This window comes from Sinohyriopsis cumingii, chromosome 5, assembly GCF_028554795.1.
Source record: "Sinohyriopsis cumingii isolate HCF-2022 chromosome 5, ASM2855479v2, whole genome shotgun sequence".
NCBI classification, from domain to species: Eukaryota; Metazoa; Mollusca; class Bivalvia; order Unionida; family Unionidae; genus Sinohyriopsis; species Sinohyriopsis cumingii.
This window is the reverse complement of record NC_142965.1, coordinates 23,687,801-23,708,708: the sequence shown is the minus strand read 5'-3', so window position 1 is coordinate 23,708,708 and position 20,908 is coordinate 23,687,801. Positions and strand designations below refer to the sequence as shown.

The 20,908-nt window shown below is 38.9% G+C and overlaps 1 protein-coding gene across 1 annotated transcript in view; it reads right to left on the bottom strand.

Annotated features, from left to right (window-relative positions):
• LOC149798788 (uncharacterized) overlaps positions 1 to 20,671 on the bottom strand; it is a 46,484-nt gene extending 25,813 nt beyond the window's left edge. The window contains exons 1-2 of the mRNA XM_089957662.1: positions 20,323 to 20,671; positions 10,507 to 10,638 (exon numbers count right to left, since the gene is read on the bottom strand). Of these exons, the coding sequence (XP_089813788.1) occupies positions 10,507 to 10,638; positions 20,323 to 20,374 (184 nt within the window). The 5' untranslated portion in view covers positions 20,375 to 20,671. The remainder of the gene's footprint in view (positions 1 to 10,506; positions 10,639 to 20,322) is intronic.
• Positions 20,672 to 20,908: the final 237 nt, after the last annotated feature.

Below are 20,908 nucleotides of genomic sequence, written 5' to 3'. Positions count from 1 at the left end.
GAAAACTCGGTTGTGTTTGGCTTGTGGAGGAAAGAATTATCGAGAATTGCGTCGGTATTACGAAAAAAAATCCTCGTCCGTGATAACATGCGAAGAAGATTATATTAATCGATTCAAAGCAAATAACGATTTAGACATATAGATTATCATATATGAGCCTGAAATCAGAGATTCCTGAATCAACAATGACACACGAGTTTAAATCTCACCCAACGATCACTGGATACGAGGCGTCGTCCGATGGTATCGTTAGGAATATTAAGACGAAGAATCGGGTCGGTAGGGTTTGTAATTCAGGTTATCTTGTTTTTACCATCAACAAAAACAAAAAACGAAGATGCGCAAGTTATTTTTGTCATAAGTTTGTATTCGAATGTTTCAACGGACCAATAAAAGTCGGTCTTGTTATCGACCACATCGACGGAGATAAGCTTAACAACAAGATATTCAATCTTCGCGCGGTAACTCCGAGTGAAAATTCCAAATTTGGTAATACCGGTGGCGTACGGCGACCATCTAAGGCGGTTAAATCAGTAAATCGAGAAACAAGCGAGGAAATTGTATTCACGTCGATGAGTGCCGCTGCAAGATATTTTAGTATTAATCCAGCATCGGTGCAACGTGCGACAGAAAAAATAATCAACGCGACGTTTTCCTACAAATTCGGCGAATGGTTCGAATTTTACTATATTCCGATAATATCCGATTAAAAATCTCAGGATTTTCTAAAATTAAATTGAAGATTACAAATATAAATATAAATGAACGAGGAGAATATAAATAACATCATCGAAGCCATCGAGGATTTAAAAAATAAAAATGTAAATTTATCTTCTGATTTGGACGCAGGTAAAATCCGGTCCGAATTTGAGACAATCGTCCAAGGAAAACTCGAATACAGGTACACGCTACCATCTGAATATAAGTTTATAAAGAAAATCCAGATTGCCATGTACCAATCGCTTGCGTCTGTCAGCGATGATCAAATCGAGGATTTCGTTAAATTATCGACGCTGGTAGAAAAAGTAAGGTCGAGTTTATCAGACGAGTACGAGTCGAGAAAAATTACAAGTTCGCGCGTCAGGCAGCTAAAAAAGCTGGTCGATGAGAGTAAAATTAAAATCGAAGATTCCTGATTCTTGCCACAAAAAAAACAAAATTTTAAGAATCTTCGATTCTAATTTTTATTATTTTTTTAATTTATTTTACTGAAATTGTGCAATTTTCTTATTTCTGACTACCATTTACCCCATCAAATTTACTAAATTATATAATTTACTCAATTTGACGGGTATTTACCCCAGCAGATTCACGAAATTATATAAATTACACAATTTGTTGGGTATTTATCCCATCAAAAACATAAAATTACACAAATTTCTTAATTTCCCTGATTTTTATTATTTTTTTTTATTATTTACTAAATTAATTTATTTACTGAAATTGTACAATTTTCTTAATTTTGACGGGTATTTACCCCATCAAAAACATAAAATTATATAAATTACTCAATTTGACGGGTATTTACCCCAACAGATTTACGAAATTATATAAATTACTCAATTTGACGGGTATTTACCCCATCAAAATTGAGTAATTTACTAATTTTGAAAAATTTCCTGGTTTTTATTTATTGTTTTGGTTATTTTTCTCTGGCGGGCAGATTTAAGAATCTTCGATTCTACGATCTCACCAGCAAGTTGATACTCAGTGTTTCCCCGCGTATATCAAGCAAATTTCCATTCTGGTCCGTCAGTTTGAAATTTATCTTCGACAATAATCGATTGTGACATCGCAGGTAAAACGGATTTACTGGCTCTTTTATTATCAAAAAACCCGGAGAGGCGCTAGGTGAAAACGAATATAAGATAAATCCCTGCTGTGCCTGCTCTGACACAGACGAATCCACGTTGTAGCTACCTTCAACGACGTCCGCGTGAAGATAAATCGCGATAACCTCCGTTATATTGACGATACCCGGCGAGATATGCCGTCCCCCTTCCGTTTGATCATTATTGTGTTTGAGAATTGATTCTGATTGTATTTTTTTAGTCCACGCGGCATGTAATTTCGGATATAACTCATCGATGGTATCAGTGACGGATTTTCTCATTTTATCAACATCATAATCGGGAAATTTGAAATTTGGTAGCGTTTCCTCGGTTAATCCAAATACTCTCATGAATTTTTGTTTTTCTCCTGAATTTCTGATCAACGTGAAGCTGCTAATAGGAAGAACATAATCGGCAATTGATATATCATCGGTTATCGCCCGAATGAACATACCATGATAATATTCAACATCATTCGCGAGTTGATTTAAAATCTTCACGCGTTCGATAATTTCGCTACATGAACCTGATTTATTTAAGATGCATTCATGAAAGGATTCTCGTAGTAAATTTAATTGTAATTTATGTTCTTGATTAAATTCGTCGATGGTTTTTCTTACCAAGATACCATCTATGGGAAATATTATCCCGCTAATGTTGGTAGCGTCGAAGACTTCGACATTTGGAGGAATTTTGGGAAGAGGCAACCACGAGAGAATTCTTTCGTCCCTAAAAGTAAAAGCGAACATCAACAAGTTAAATTTGTGGCTATTCATGAGATTGATGGCATTGTGGATCAGAGGCTTGTGTTTGATATTTCCGTACCATCCTTCGTCGGTGATAAAATCTGATTTTTTTGGCTCCGGTAGCTCTGGAGGAGCTTCCTCGTGCCAACCTGGAATAAAAACATCTGGTTTTTCTGGTTTTTCCAGAGGTGGGATTTCAGGCCAACCTAGCACTGTCCTAATCGATGATTGGTAAATATGGACGATATATGGCGATTTTACCTCGATTATCGATGACAGCGTTGGTTCGTGTGCTAATATTTTTATTCCTGGATTAGCATCGCCGGTTATATTTGATATCCTACTGGTAAATTCCTTATCTAGTTGCTCAATTTCGTAACTGCCTGTTGGTATGCCAACGACGATCCAATCGGAGTTCCATCAGGTTTGTTTTTATTGGCAAAAACAAGCGAATTGTTTGACAATAATTTACCGAATGGTTTTGATCTAACATTGGGCCAGCTATTATAGACGCGTAACTGTGACAGCGCAATTTCCTTGACGCTAATTGGTATTGGAAAATCGATACTAAATTCTGGCCTGGTTGAGCTTGCCGATATCAGCGTTGTTATCGGTGGTGTCGTGTTTGTCACGATTTGAGTTAGTTCCGACATTATTGATATTCATTTGTTCAATCTCAGAATAGATATTTACCATCACGGAAAATTCGAGATCGGATATAACTCCGTCGTTGAGACTTTCAGAAAGCAGCGATGATAATTTCGAATACGCTTCGTTGACCTGGGATAGTTTACTCGTGTATAGAGACAATTTTTCGTTTGTGCATGAGGATATTTTTTTTGCGATAATATTGAGAACACCGGCGATTGTCGTTGTCGATGAGATTATTATCGTTACTACGATTGGCGCGATTGTTGCTACCGCGGATAAGATTATTCCCGCACCGGCGACTACTGCACTTACCGCGTACACGGCAACATCGATAGTAACTAATCTACGCTGGTATTTCTTTATTTTTACCTGATACTCGTCGAGGAGCTTTTTTAGTGAATCTTGCCATGAACGCGCCTGATTGTATCGGTAGTCCGATGCAGTCATTTTATTAGTTAGCTTATCTAACCAATTGGATTTAATCCGGATAAATATTCGAAAATTACTTGACAATCGACCAACATCATTGTTCTAATTAGTGGTTCTAGCTTAAAGGTTTTCGTTGTATTTTTAAATATTGTCATAACAAAAAAACCCAGGATCATATTCATGAAAATCATAACTATCTATTATCACACTGAATTTTATCCCGGAGATAATATATACTCGATATACGCCAGTAATTGGCGAGGTAAAGCTAAATGTGTTATTCTCAGGTGTCCATCTAATATCTTGCATTTTTACCACAAATGGTACATGGCAGGGAAGATTTTCTGTTTCTACCTCCGCTGGTATCGAAATACGCGCTAATCTTCCAAGATTCATTGACGATATTTTTGTGTTAATATCGCTAATTTTTGTAGTTGTGTCGAGAAGTTTCGCGTTAAAATCTCGAATTTCTCCGTCGTACACCAATGTATCTACTTTTTGACGCGCCAATTCACGTACCACGTTAATTTCCTCGTTGATTTTGATAATATCATCGTTGATTTTTTTTGTTTTCTCGCTGAGATCGTCGTGTAATGTTTTATCGCTTTTCTGACTCATTACGGTTTTTATCTCGGTAATATCGACGAGAACGTTAGTGATGTCGCTGTTGATTTTTCCTACCTTTTCGCTAAGATCATCGTGCGATGCTTGATCGACTTTTTTCTTTGCTAATTCGTGTGCTGCGGAGAAATTATCGCCGGATGTTTTTATATCTTCCTCGATTTTTTTACTAAATTTAGTTAAGGTATCGTCGAGTTTTTTAAGATCGTTATTTAGCCTGTTAAGTCTTTTTGTCACTCTGTCCTGAAGATCGTCGTATAATGTTTTATCGGCCTTCAGAAGCAACGTTGCTGATAACTCGTTGTCCTTTTTTTCCACATCCGCGATATTAGCCTTCAGGGGTAACTTCGCTATAATATCGGCGATATCAGCGATGGATTTTGATACCGAATCTGACAGGCTAGTAAATTGATTAATGCGATCGTTATATTCGTCTCGCTTGATTATATCAGTTATTTTGACGTTGCTTGTTTGTAATCTCCCTTCGCGGCTCTGAAAAATAGCAACTTCGCCAGGATCTACTTCTGACAGCGACAGAAGATTATTAATATCATCTCTGGTGGCGAATTTTGATGTATCAACGTCGTCTACCTCCTTCTTCCTGTAGAGGAATCTTCCGTAAATATCAACCATGATATTTATCTACGGCGTATTTAAATACGATCCTATGATACGGGTCGGATGATTTTGAAATTGCGTCGAGGACATCAATTGATTCTGGGCCGCATATAGGTGGATCCATTAACGTCTGCGTCGGAAGTGTCGAATACCAAATCGGAATATTTAACTTTGACACGTAATTGACGAATTCTTTTGGTGGAGCTAGTCCATACGAGTCAAAATAAACAACTTCACGAGGATTAATCGCGTAGGCGACCCAGTGTGTGCCAGGGCCGGTATTTGAATCGAGATTTATTATTCCTGTCTCGGTAGAATTTGGTTTTTCTGGTAGTTGATCCCGCATAATTACGTCTCTGAAAAATTTTTTTTTTTTTCTTTGCTTCGTTGAATAAATCTAAATTTGAATAGGCCGTGCTAATCTTAGGCCGGATCCGTATGGGGGGCGTCTTAGATAAAGGCCGCTTCCCTTTTTTTTACCATATCGCCCTCCCATTACTTTGTGTACTAGTTTGTCGCCTACAGCTCCGGCCGCACCTAATCCTATCGCTTTTGCAATTGCCGGAAGAGCCCCGGATAATAATCCAGGAATAGCGGCTAGGAAAGGGAAAATTCCGCCCGTTTTGACCATGTCTCTGATGGCACCTATACTAAGATTCACATGAACGCCGGAATTCGCTGATTTGGCTTTGGTGAAACGTTCACGTTGATTTTTAGTTAGCGACAGTTTGTTAGGACCGCCCTGAATTTGATCGTTTTTCAGGGTTAATTTCACACCGCATCGCTTTGCTGTTGCTGTTTGGAGTTTTTTCATCTGACCCGGGGTCAGAGTTACGCTGACGTGTTCGTATGGCATATTAATAATCATTCAATCTAAATTTAGAAATCTTCGATTTTAAAGTTACATTTTCTCAACAGGAGCGTCGATGATTCTCATTCTGCCACTAATTCCTTTCAAGATCATTGTTCTATCGCTGAGAATAACCGCGATCGCTTTGTGATTACGTCCACCTGTGTTAATTCTGGCTTTGAAATGGATATCAACGACAGATTGCTTTACCAGATCGAGATGCTCCAGGGAAAAGTAATAGATAGGATAAAGTTTATTAAAATCTAGCTGCGATATTTGCAATCCGGTATCGATATTTTGATCACGACCCATGAAACTTAGCAAGCGATGATACGCGCGGGCCGTAGAATAATTTTCAAAATCAATCGATATTTCCTAGGATGGTTCTTGTTGGCCATTTACTCTCAGAGACACATTTGTTGCTCCAATGTGATCAAATATCATGTGACTGTATAATTGATTATATCTTTCGGTACTCAAAAAAGCGATAAAGATATGCCTAGGCGCAGAGGTACCCTGCTGCGATGCAATACGCCAGGTAAAATCGCCATTAATATTGATAGTTGTGGAATCTGTTGTTGTTGTCAGCCAAGACATAACAGATTTACCGCCTTGGTTCATGAATGATAATAATTTTTCTTCCTCGATTATTGATGGAGTTATCGCTGGCATCCACAAAGTAAATTTAAGTAATTTTACTATGCCGTTATTTTGCGCGACGTCATTGGGACCTATCACGCCAGTAGCGTAATCGACAGCACCTTCTCGCCAGATAGCATCGTTGCTATTTTCCTTTCTGACAAACGTAACGGTGTGTTTTGCTCCGTAGATAATTTTCCTGAAATGCCTACAAAATCCGAAGATATGGGATAACGGAATAGCACAAGAGAATCTTCTGCTACCTCCTACTAGCGCGAGTTTTCGCGTGGCAAATCCGAGATTATAATCAGGATAAGATTTAATGATCATATCTTCGATACCTGCAACGGGAGCGGCAGGAGCGGCGCGATCGTTGGGTTGTCTGACAAGGAACGGCCTACTTTCGGGACGATCAGAATTATCCTTGGCGAACATCATGCTAGGGCCAGCTGATCTGGTAAAATCATCCGAGTATCTAGCTAGGCCTATTATAGTTGTTGCTAAGTCAACATCATTAGTAATTGACTCAATCTCTCTTCCGTCGATCATGTAAGTGGCGTTTTTGAATAATGCCATAATGCCGTTGTTAACAAATCCGACCCTAAAATCTGCTGCATAATCGGTATTATCTGTTTTAACAACTTCCCCGATAACTTCGATATATGCCTCAGATGGAAGAAAATATCTTGTTGTATCGTGAACTTGAATTTCCAAGCGATTATGTGTATTTGGTTCAACTGCAACGTACGAGAAATACTGAAAATCACGCACGGATGTGTCTCTACCTACAGGCTCGTCCATGTCGAACACTTCGTTTGACACTTGTGCGAACATTTATTATTAAGAATTATCGTCTAAAACGAAGACCACTACCCGAAATAAAACTTGTATTTGCAACTTCCTGTACTAGATCATTTATTTTTTTATTTGCTGCGTCGTTTATAACTTTACTGACATCAGCGGGCATTTCGCTGGTGCTAGGTAATTTGATAGGCTGCTTTTTTTTGCGCATTAAATTCGATATTTTATCTTTGAGAACATCGAAGCCTTTACTGGCCAAATTACCAACGCCAGAAATAACAGTCTCGCCGATCTTTCCTATTGCTTTTGATGCGATTTGCTTAGCTACAGGTCCGATTTTAGGGACTATCCTTGTAACAAAACTTTTAACGATATCACCTAATCCGTTGCCGTGAATATATTTGTACACGGGCAATCGAGAGTTAACTATACGGACCTGTCTAGGTCTGCGTTGATGTTTGTGAACAATCATGTTATTTCAATTGTGTTGTTTTAATCGATGAGTTCGTCAACGAGCTCTTTGTAAATGTGAGAATCAATGACGCCACCGCGAAATAATCGCCGACAAATATCTGAGGCCTCGTTGATTATTTCATGAGAATTATTTCCGGCTCGTTTCCTCCGATTAATATTTCGAGGCGAGATACGTCGTTGACGACGCTGTCAGGGCAAATGGTATATCCGCTTCCTATTTTAGTATCTTGTGGTGGTGGCGTACCTGGGCTAGGATCTCCCCCTGGTGTCGCGGTTTTTCCAGGATATTGTGGTGATGACAATGATGATCTTTTTCCAAGTATTTCTTGATATTCATCGAGCTCCTTTTTAAAATTTGAATATCCGATATCGAATAAATTCATCTGCTTTCTTAAGCTACCAAAATAAATTAACTGCGGCCATGTTCCTGGTCCAAACGAATCAATATACTCTTTTTTCAAGTAGTATCTTTTATTCTCCGAACTATAATTCGCAGCGGCATCTAATCGTTCAGCATCATCTTTGAGCCCATCGATATGGTCTTCTCTCAAATAAATATCAGCAGGTTTACTATAATCAACTTTTCCTCTTAAATGAGATGCAATTTCCTCATCAGTTAATACTCGATCTTCCTTGTCCGCAGGTTTTTTGTAGTCGCTTGGTTGAACTATTGGTTCCTGAGGTTGACTTCTTACTTTTGGTCTGGCCCCTAATTCCTGTGGTTGAATATCTTCTTCTTGTGGTTGAATATCTTCTTCTTGTGGTTGAACTTTTTCTTTTGGTTCTGTTTTCCTTCTTCGTGAAGTTTTAGGCTTTTCTTCTTTCTCCTGTCGTCTTTTTTCTCTCGTTTGTTGAATTTCTTCTTTCTTTTGTCGCCTTTCTTCTTCCGCTTGTTGCTTATTATAATTTCTTCTTTCCTTCGCGGCCACCAAAAATCTCCTAAAACGAGGATCGTCTTCTCTTGTCTGTGGTTTTTCCGAATAGGCTCTATATAACATTTTATACCAATCATCGCGGGTTCTCATTTTGCCTAGCCCTTCTTCTTATAGATATCTTTCTTTTTCATTAAAATAATCTTCCGCCTTCCTACCAAAATCATCTATTTTATAAATCGAGAGCGGCTGTGATATCATATCCCAGCCCTCCTCGGTAAAATTTCTGGATGTATTCTCGAAAAGAGGCATCTTTCCTGGTCCAGGTTTTCCTACTCCAGGTTTTCTTCCTCCAGGTTTTCCTTTACTTATTTTAAAACCAATTGCAGGGGTTCCTCCTCCTGGTTGTTGCCCGTGTTGTTGTGCTAGTATTGCTAGTCGTTCCGGTAATACTCATGAGTGTTCCTCGATACCTTTCAACATGGGAACAATTCCGCGTTTCCTGATATCCGGACCTTTTTCGTCACCGTATGCGATTCGCTCGGTTGTTTCGGTAACTGGCTTTAACCATTTTGACGATATCTCGGTAATTCCATATTGCGTATCTTCGTAATCACGAACATTTTTCTTGAATAATTTTTTTTACTGGAATAAGTTTCTTTAGTGCCGCTAATTGTTCTCGCGCTAATCTAGCAGAATGAGGCTCTCCAACTGTACTAGTTTTCGAACTCATATTATTTTCAAGTATATCATTTTAATGTGACGTAAAATGGACCAAAGCAGCCCCACCATGCAACAAAAAACAAAAATTATTCCCTGAATTTTATTTTTCCTGTCTCGAACGCTATATTTACTAACACACACGGCGCGACCAACCGATGCATCCGGTCTGAAATGCATGAAAATTAGCTTCCGTAGAAGGCTTTATTTTTGAATTCTGAGGCTTCTACGGAGAAAGTTCGCGTAGGAAGGTTTATTTTGGCTGGACGCACTGGTCTGTTAAACTTCCCTGCTGCTTGCACTGTAATAAATGCTTTGCAATGATGCCATGAATTATAACGATCGAACAATACATATATATCCAACATTTCCCACAAACTAATTAAGGTTTTAGTTAAGGTTGTGTTCAACAAAAGTATTTCGTTCCACCTTTAAAATCCTTCTGTGGATTTGTTTACTGTTGTGTTCAGATATAATTCGAGTCCTGTGTTATCTTGAGGTAAGCATGGAAATAGACCACGTATCCTGAATTAATGCCTCGAAAGAGAATATCTTTTAGCTAAACCCATAGTTCATTATTACTGACAATAATGTGTGAGTGATTTGCATTTTTAATGTAGCTTTATAAACATTTCAGTCATGTCGCTACGACGTCTCCAGTGTGCGATTTATAGTGATGTCTAGCACTGGGGCATCGTGCCGCAGACATGTAGCATTATTTCCCACCTGGTCACATGATCCTGACACCAGGCCGAACAGTTCTAACACTAGCCTCTTAATGCTGAGCAACATGCAAGGCAGATGTTAGTACCATTTTTCTTGTCTTTGGTATGACTCGGTCGGGGTTTGACCCAGCGAACTTTTGCATTTAAAGCAGACGCTCTAACCACATAGGTAACCGGAGAAGTAATTATGGACAATAATGTGAAAAGACAAAATGTGAAAAGACAAAATCTATCAGACTTTGAGTGTAAATATTACCACCCCCAGCATTATTGTCGTTATGTGATAAGAGCCGATAAATGAATGATCAACCCTTTAGTGGCCCCCTTTTCCCCAAGTGTTGTCGTTGCTAATGCTTACCGATAATATTGCCTTTGGGCTGTCACCGTTGCTACTGCCTGCTTGAACACCTACCTAGGCAGAGATCAAAGATATAGAAGGCACACATAGGTACACAAAACAAGATAACATTTGTTTGATTGTCCCTAACCTTTTCCTGAGGCATGAGTGGGGGGAAAAATCTTACATACTAGGCAGATCTTGCCCGATGATTCTCTCGAACGTCGCCAAAATAAGATGGAGTATCAAATCAATATCCAGCCGTGTCACGTGTGCACGTCTCCATATAAATGGCGCCAGTGTGTTAGTCCTCGCCAGGATGTCTGAAATACAGAAGTTTATGGAATGAAGATTGATTACCTTTCTTAACGTACGTGACAGTATTCTATGTTGATTCTAAGATAGTCGAAGACAAGATATAGCCGTTAAAACTATAGTCGATTTATCATCCTGGTTTAATGTCTTCACAAAAGTTTGGATGGTTCGGTTTTATATTTTTAGATGAATGTGGTAAAATAAATGCTTACTCAGAATTCACGCGGTCATATTTTTTTGAAAGCCAGACCAAGTCAATTTGCCATATCTCTCTTCTTGTTGTTGTTGTTGTTGTTCTAGGGTTTAACGCCATTTTTCAGCACAAGATAGGCTATACATGGCGGCCAGTATAACTGGTGGAGGAAGAGCCCTGGAAAACCCAGGGAAGAACCACCGACCCACGGGAAGCTACTGGCAGGCTTTCCCACTTACCCACGCTAGCCGAGCCTTGGACTCGAACCCACGCAGACAGAGGTGAGATGGCAGTGATCCGTAACGATGAGCGCTTTAGACCATTCGGCCACTCGGGGCCCCGCCATATCTCTGGGTTTGTTTCCAAGCCCGGAAAAATATTAGCAGATTCAACCTGTTTGGCTGAGCAGGTGGGTTGTAGAGTGGAGTAATGTATGGAGGATGTATTACGGATATTTACTTGTACTGACTTACTAATGAATATATTTTATTGAGGTGCGAAAATGATTAGTTTTGCACATATTAGAAGAAATATGTTCGCTATTCTCTCTTGACAATTTTTTTTCTTTAATTTACGCTCAGACATGTGGGATAGCTAAAGTGTAGAACTGTGAGAGGAGTTCAGAGGCGTTGCACACATGCATGTGGACGGACACACTGCATCACATTATTCTCCATTATCTGGAAGCGAGGGAATACAAATCAGCATTCAGTACCGAAATATTGAAAATATTGTCCTTCACTGCACAGTTATTGTCCTCATTGCACACCTATTGTCCCCACTGCACGCTTATTATCCTCATTGCACACTTATTATCCTCATTGCACACTTATTGTCCTCATTGCACTTATTATCCTCATTGCACACTTATTGTCCTCATTACACACTTATTGTCCTCATTGCACGCTTATTATCCTCATTACACACTTATTGTCCTCATTGCACACTTATTATCCTCACTGCACACTTATTATCCTCACTGCACACTTATTATCCACACTGCACACCTATTATCCTCACTGCACACTTATTATCCTCATTGCACGCTTATTATCCTCACTGCACACCTATTGTCCTCACTGCAGACTTATTGTCCTCATTGCACACTTATTGTCCTCATTGCACGCTTATTATCCTCATTGCACACCTATTATCCTCAATGCACACTTATTGTCCTCATTGCACACTTATTATCCTCATTGCACACTTATTGTCCTCATTACACACTTATTGTCCTCATTACACACTTATTATCCTCAATGCACACTTATTGTCCTCATTACACACTTATTATCCTCAATGCACACCTATTGTCCTCACTGCACGCTTATTATCCTCATTGCACACCTATTACACTGGACAACAAATTTTTACAAAAGTCATGTTACTGAAATAAAATTAGTCAATTCTTATCAATTTTTATGTGCTGAACACGAATATGACAGTCAAATTGCAAAATTGGCTCTAGTTTTTTTGTAATCTGCAAGAAATTAATGTTTACATAACGAAATGCATTCCAATAGTAAAAGGTCAACTGTAATAGCCTACCTATAAAAAATCAAGTCATTGACTACATCTTAGATTTCTTCGCCTGTCTCTTGTACAGCTGTTCGGGAGCATCTCTGAGAGTGTCCAGCTGTAGTCAGCCAGCATTGTAGTGGACCATTTTCCCTGGTATCTTTGTTCCATTGTTGCGATATCTTGATGAAAACGTTCGCCGTGTTCATCACTAACAATACCACAGTTGCTAGGAAAGAAATCCAAATGGGAATGAAGGAAGTGAATCTTTAGAGACATATTGCAGCCAAGTTTCTTATACTTCATCAACATGTCTTCTACTAGTTCCTTATAGTTTTCTGCCCTAACATTTCCGAGGAAGTTTGTAGAAACTAGGCGAAAAGCATTCCATGCTTGTTTCGCGTCACCTTCCAGCAAGTTGTTGAACCGGTCATCTTTGAAAAGCTCTCGAATCTGAGGACCCACAAAAACTCCCTCTTTAATCTTTGCTTCGCTGAGTCGAGGGAATTTTTCATGCAGGTATCGGAATGCTGGCAAAGTCCGGTCAATGGCTTTCACGAAGTTCTTCATCAAACCTAGTTTGATGTGAAGGGGTGGTAGCAAGATTTTCTGAGCCTCAACCAGAGCTGGGTGTTGGATATTCTTCTCTCCAATGGCTACATTCTGCCTGTGAGTCCATTCCTTCCTCATGTAGTGCATTTCCCTTGCTCGGCTATCCCACTCGCATAAGAAACACATGTATTTTGTATATCCTTGCTGCAGTCCCATTAAAAGGGCAACTACCTTCAAATCACCACAGAGGTGCCAGCTGTACTTGTTATACTCAATGGAATTCAGTAGCTGCCTTAAGTTATCGTATGTCTCTTTCATGTGGACAGCATACGCTACTGGAATAGATGGAAGAATGTTTCCATTGTGCAAAAGCACAGCCTTGAGACTCAGTTTCGAAGAGTCCACAAATAGTCTCCATTCTTGTGGGTCATGAGTGATTTTTAAAGCATTCATGAGGCCCTCAATATCGGAACAGAATATCAGATTACTTTCCTTTCTGAAGAAAGGCTCCAATTGCTGGTGGCGCTTTCGATATGCAGTAATTGTGACATCTTCTAGAAGATTCCATTGTTGGAGTCTTGATCCTAGCAATTCTGCCTTGTTCTTTGATAAGTCCAAATCACGAATCAGGTCATTTAGTTCTTCCTGTGTTATTCTGTGTGGGGTTGATGATGCACCACAGTGAAAATCTGGATCACTGCATGCTGATGGACCAGGAGAAGAACAGGTCGACTCACCTTTGTCTTCGTCAGATGAATCAAGAGAATATTCTGCTGGAGGTTCTGGAATAGGAAGTCCCTCAGCATGTGGAACTGGTCTCAATGCAGACGGAATGTTTGGGTAGACTATTCTCGACTTCTTTCGCTTCGTTATTCCGCCGGAAAGAGGAGGAACCAAGCAGAAGTAACAGTCATTTAGGTGGTTGCTTGGCTCTCTCCACACCATTGGGACTGCAAACGGCATTGATGACCTTTTGCAATTCAACCACTGTGAAAGCTGTGTTGTACATGTAGCACAGCATATATGCGGAGCCCAAGGCTTGTCTTGGTCACCAACCTTGCATCCGAAGTAAAGATGATATGCCTTCTTCACTTGAGAATTGATACTTTTCTTCTGGTTGGCAAATGTCACTTCCCCACAAATATAGCAAAAATTGTCCGCGGTATTAACACACTTTCGAGGCATTACTGTTCTTTATTGTACGTAAATGGATAAAATAATAAGTTTTATGTAACAGTAGCTTGAACTGTCTCGCACAACGTCTAAAATATTTTAAATGCTGAACCTATCTGATTGGGCTTTATATAGTACACTGCTTACGTCAGCTTCAGCAGCCGCCTGGCATTAGTATAATAGGCCTACACATGTATAGTACACTGCTGACGTCAACTTACTTCAGCAGCCGCATGGCATTAGTATTGCATTGCATCAGAAAATGATGCAATCAACTGTGGATGATGTGAGCATGATGGTATTATGCAATGTTACATCATTATTCCGGATGTTGCTGCAGTCCTACTGGAGAAATTTACACAGTGAAACATAGAAAATGAGGTATATGAATATCTTCAAAACGAGAGCCAATACAAATTTTTCACGGTTATATTCGTGTTCGGCACACCAAAATACTACAGATTAGGGCCTTTTCAAGTCAGTAATGATTTCACTGTTGACCAGTGTTATCATCATTACACACCTATTGTCCTCACTACACAGTTATTGTCCTCATTGCACACCTATTGTCCTCATTACACGCTTATTATCCTCATTGCACACTTATTGTCCTCATTGCACGCTTATTATCCTCATTGCACACTTATTATACTCATTGCACACCTATTGTCCTCATTGCACGCTTATTATCCTCATTGCACACCTATTGTCCTCATTGCACACTTATTATCCTCACTGCACACCTATTATCCTCATTGCACACTTATTGTCCTCATTGCACACTTATTATCCTCATTACGCACTTATTATCCTCAATGCACACCTATTGTCCTCAGTGCACGCTTATTGTCCTCATTGCACACCTGTTGTCCTCATTGTACGCTTATTATCCTCATTACACACTTATTATCCTGAATGCACACTTATTGTCCTCATTGCACACTTATTATCCTCATTACACACTTATTATCCTCAATGCACACTTATTGTCCTCATTGCACACTTATTATCCTCAATGCACACTTATTGTCCTCATTGCACACTTATTATCCTCATTACACACTTATTATCCTCAATGCACACTTATTGTCCTCATTGCACACTTATTATCCTCAATGCACACTTATTGTCCTCATTGCAGGCTTATTATCCTCATTACACACTTATGGTCCTCATTCCACACCTATTGTCCTCATTGCATACCTATTGTCCTCATTGCATACCTATTGTCCTCATTACATACTTATTGTCCTCATTGCACATCTGTTGTCCTCAGTGCACACTTATTATCCTCATTACACACTTATAGTCCTCATGCGTATTTGCTTGCCAGTTTGTGTGCCTTGGTGGGACACTACTTTGCAGAGTTCACCAATGTCATCCCTGTTGAAGATCTCTAAACTTCATTCATTCCGTCATTGTATAAATCTATCCTCGACACAGGCACACACGAATTAAAATTTAGATATCTGAGATAACTGGGATATTTTTTCTTCAATTATTTTACAGACTGGTCTTTGGAAACAAATGTATTTTACTATACTGTTTATGGCCAACTGTATTATACTGTTTTATTGCATTTTGTGTTATGGGCCAGAGGTCTAAAGGTTTTCTCTTTAAAAGAATGAAGAAAAACACGTTTAGGTACGTTTCTACCTATTTCTTTCATACTTAAAGTGGATATGAAATGCTCTTTTTATTTTCCATGTCTCTCGATTTCTATTCCACCATATCTATAAACGGAACCATACAGTGTGACCCATGTCCTTATATGTATCTTTTGGGTGGGACGGGGGTGGGGGGACTTGCTACGCCACTGGTAATAGGACTTCCTATTAAAACCTACCCTAATTTTGATCTTGACGTTTCTACTTTCCTTTTGTGTGGGGATTTTTTCCCCGTACAGTTGAACAGGCTTATTACACTTGTTCTAGAATTGCCAACAAATATGAAATTCAGATTTTGTTCTGCACCTTTATATAAATTATGTGACGTCAAGCCAGTTTTATGTCATAATATGGCCTAAGACGGGTTCAGCTTTCTTTTTTCCTTGCATTTTGAATTGAGGTTTCTTCAGTGATGTCTCAATAATTGCAACGCCAGTAGCTGGTAAAGGAAAGTAACATTTCCATTGGTCAGAATGTTACCACGTGATCAAAATGAATTGCGTTTATTTCTGTATGAACTGTAAGGAGAACTACTTTTCTGAGAATACCCAATTCTATAGAGTCAAGTGTACAGCATAAGAGAAACACTGCCAGTGAAGGCAGACACGAAATAAGCATTAAAGGAAAAGAACATTCTAACAATTTTTGTAAAAAATAATTGAATAAATTTGGCTTCCATTGGTTGAAGGACTGGTATTATGATGACTTTACGATTAAGCAGGACAATCCCAAGTGTTATAAATGCTACGTAATAGAAAACCCTAAACATGTATTACTACGCTCAATTAAGATTTATGTTTTTTTAAACAAAATATCATAATGAATGATTGAAATTTCAATTATAAGAGTTTAACGTTGTTTTTTTTTTTTTTTTTTTTTTTTGTTTATCGTGGTATAAACTCTCAGTTGCCGACTCACACAGCTTACATAACGCCCATCGGGCGTTATTTGCCATGCGAGTTGGCAACTGACAGTTTATACCACGATCAACTCAGAAAAAAAACAACGTTAAACTCTTAATTGGCGTAGGTGAGGTCCCTATCCTCTTTTCCTCCTTTCGTTCTTAGTTTCTTAAACTTCATCAAGAAATGACTGTCTACAACATTAACATTTATCTTTGAAGTGACTCCTTAAACACGTGATGTTGAGGCTCCTGAACCCGTATCTTCAGCTGCCACTATGATTTGAATATATGACTACTACGTGCGAAGAAAAATTTATAATAATAATAATAATAATAATAATAATAAGAATGATAATAATAATTATCATGATGATAATACTAATAACAAACATTTTTATCAAGGCTACCCTAATTAGCTACTAGTTTAAATTTCAACTTTGCAATTCAAACACAAATGTACAAATATACATTTAATTAGTAAACGTCTACAAGGTTAACATCTCCTGCATAGACGAAGACTAAATACAAAACAGAACACAAATTACACAATATTACAATGATGTTATCACAAAGATATATCACAGCAACCTTTTACAAATGTGCGTTCGTAAAATCAGGATTGATTATTTTACTTATCTACAGGGACCGCTCCGGTGGCCTAAATAGTTAGAGCGTCTGCCTAGGATCCGGGTGGTCGCGGGTTCGAACCCCGGCCGAGTCATACCAAAGACTTATAAAAATGGTACTAGCAGCTGCCTCGCATGGCGTTCGGCATTAAGAGGTCAGTGTTAGGACTGGTCGGCCTGGTGTCAGGATAATGTGACTGGGTGGGACATGATGCTACATGTCTGCGGCATGATGTCCCACTGCTAAACATAACCATAAACTGCCATTCTGCAGACATCGAAGCGAAATGACTTAACAATTGTTAAAGCTGAGTTAAAATCCAAATCACCTCCCATGCACGCACGCATACACACACACACACACACACACACACTGATCTGCTGAAATACAATTTCTTAAGAGCTGAAACATGAGGTTCTTGTTTAATAACATGCCACAAACTAATGCCATTCGAACTTCGTAAGCAAAAAGATATCTTACAATACTGTTAGAAATTTTGCTTGGCTATGTATCATCGATAGTGCTATACTATATATCGTTGTTTGCACTCGATGGTGCACTCCTTCTGCCATGCTAAAATATCGTTGTTTGCACTCGATGGTGCACTCCTTCTGCCATACTAAAATATCGTTGTTTGCACTCGATGGTATTCTCTCTGTGCTATACTATATATCGTTGTTTGCTCTCGATTGTGTACTCCTCGTACCGTACTATATATATTGTTGTTTGTACTCGATTGTGTACTCCATGTGCTATATCGCTGATTGCACTCGATCGTGAACTCTTCATACCATGACTAGTATGGCACGAGGAGTACACGATACATAGTATACCCCTTGTGCTATGATATATATCGTTGTTTGCACTCGATCGTGAACTCCTCGTACCGTACTATATATCGTTGTTTGCATTCGATCGTGCACTCCTCGTAAAGTACTATATCGTTGTTTGCAATCAGTGGTGCACTCCTTCTGGCATACTAAAATATCGTTGTTTGCACTCGATGGTATGCTCTCTGTGCTATACTATATATCGTTATCTGCTCTCGATCTTGTACTCCTCGTACCGTACTATATATATATCTCTGTTTGCACTGGATTATGTACTCCTTGACACTTAATATCATCATGGATGATTTTTATTTTTCTCTAATGTGTAAAATTTCTTTTTTTAAGACGAATTTTGAGGTTCTCTACAACCCGTATAGCAGAAGACAAAATGTGGACAAACATATGTATATATTTTGAAGTTATTGCTCGAACATAAAACATTGAACTCCTTTTTATTGTCGTTGTTGTAGGATTTAACGCCATTTTTCAGCACAAGATAGGCTATACATGGCGGCCAGTATTAATGGTGGAGGAAGAACCCGGAAAACCCCCGGAAAGAACCACCGACCCACGAGAAGCTACTGGCAAGCTTTCTCACATAACCACAATAGCCGAATCTGAGACTCGAACCGACGCAGACAGAGGTGAGATGGCAGTGATCCGTAACGGTGAGCGCTTTAGACCACTCGGCCACTCGGGGCCCCGAACTCCTTTTTAAATTCATATTTTCTTTGATATTTTTGTAAATTTGTTGGACCAGGAAAAATACTATTGACAAGATCGCCTAAACGTTTGGCGCATTTAACAGTTTGAATGTTTGTACGATTTACTGTTTTTTTTTTTTTTTTGTTTTTTTTTTGTTTTTGTTTGGCTGCATTATTTGGGCTTTCTGTAACTTTAAGCTACCTTTATGGTCATACATCCATTCTATACTAAACTGCAAATGTCCGTAATAAGAAGGTCTCCATCCATTTGTTGGAGTGTTGTTTTTGTCAGCTTTTGTCAAGTCCAACAGTATGGCCTGATATGCATATTTTTTTTGTGATTGATCCATGTTATAAGCAAGCAAATCAAGGATGTGTACTGACTTTCACATTTGTGTTAACCTGTCTCTAAACCCTATCATAGCATCCTTTGCTGTCTCTGAACCCTATCATAGCATCCTTTGCTGTCTCTGAACCCTATCATAGCATCCTTTGTCAATAGGTAGTTTAGGTAGTAATGAATGTACCTTTTATGTGGCCTATTTGTCGCTGACACATCGCAATTGCTAATACATATACCGGAAGGTTAAAGGACGACAGTTCGAATCCCGTCGCAGACACATTTAACAGTGAATTCAGTTTGTTTTATTTATTATTGTATACGTTGGAAAGGTTTATGACTTATTTAGTAATGTTCTGAATACTGTGCTCTCCAAAGACATGTATATTATCATTTTGCACTGCTCCACAGATACGACTGATGGTTAATATAATTCTAAACTCTTGTGCGACAAGTACCAGTGTATGTTAAACTCTGTATATCATACAATGTTTTGTCGCGACCAAATGAAAAATGTCCAAACTAAAATCCAAATCTAATTTTGATTAAAAGGAGATAACTCTCCTCGTCTTCTACGTGGTTCTAAAACGTAAACACTGTTCATGATCACTAGTTCGTTAGACAGGTGTCCGAGGTAGGAAATTCCCCCAAAACTTGTGCAATTAGTTCGGCTTTAATTTGTTGTCTATAAATAATAAAGTTCCATAAATGCTTTCTGTGGCAAGATCACATTCAATATCCAAGAATTCTCAGACCTTTATTTAGCAATTACAGTGTATTAGCCTCTCTGTTCTTGTTTACATTTATTGAATCTCGTCTCTGTATACGTAAGTTTCCTTTAGCATCCCCAAAACAATTTCAAAGATTATTTATGCATATGCCTGTAAAATTTGCGTATGTTGAAAAAGGAGAAAAGCAGCCTTGGGGTCAGGGTACGAAATAGGGTCCGGCTTTTTCATTTGGTTAGGGTGGGTGGAATGGAGTTGGATGCGAAAGGAACTCTCCCTTTTGTATTTACCCACGATGGGCGCCAATATCGATAAGCATTTTGCAAATACTATTGTTACCAGTTCGCATGCAATTCACATCAAATGTGTGTGAACAACTATTGCTATCGAAAAATAAAAGTGCATATTGACGATTCGTACAGTGTAAATTAGACAGCATGTGTAATTTGCCCTTACCTGACACTGAATTCAGCTGGTCAGACTTGTTTGACTTAGGATATTGCGCCATGTACTCCACTGGCCATATTGGTCTAATCTTGCAAGCTGGTAAACATCATTTGTGCTTCGGTTCGAGAATATTTTCAACGCTAAAGCACGTGCATCTCGTTATTCTGTTTATGTACTCCAGATTGACATACGTAGATAATTGATTCGAGTGCTGACACCAATAAATTTGAAATAATTTCAATCAGGGGTTGTTTAGAAAAGAGGATTCTTAAACATTGGATAATAGAAATTGTCATCTAATGCAAGTGACTGCGTACTGGACACTTTTAATTCAATTCGAAAAGTGGGTGGTTATAGCAGAGGTTTCTTGAGCGCGTGAAAACACCATGATTTTTTTGCTCTCCGCGACCAGTGCTCTGCATGGATTGTGTTATATTTTGTCTACTCATCGTGATCTAACTGAAAGTCAGTGTGGACGGTCATGCGAAACAAGAGCACGAGCACCGGGCTTTGACTTTTATCCGCACTAATGATTGAAAACAAATTACATGGTAGAGTACTCTATAAAGAGGTTTCTTAAACATTGTGGGGTCCA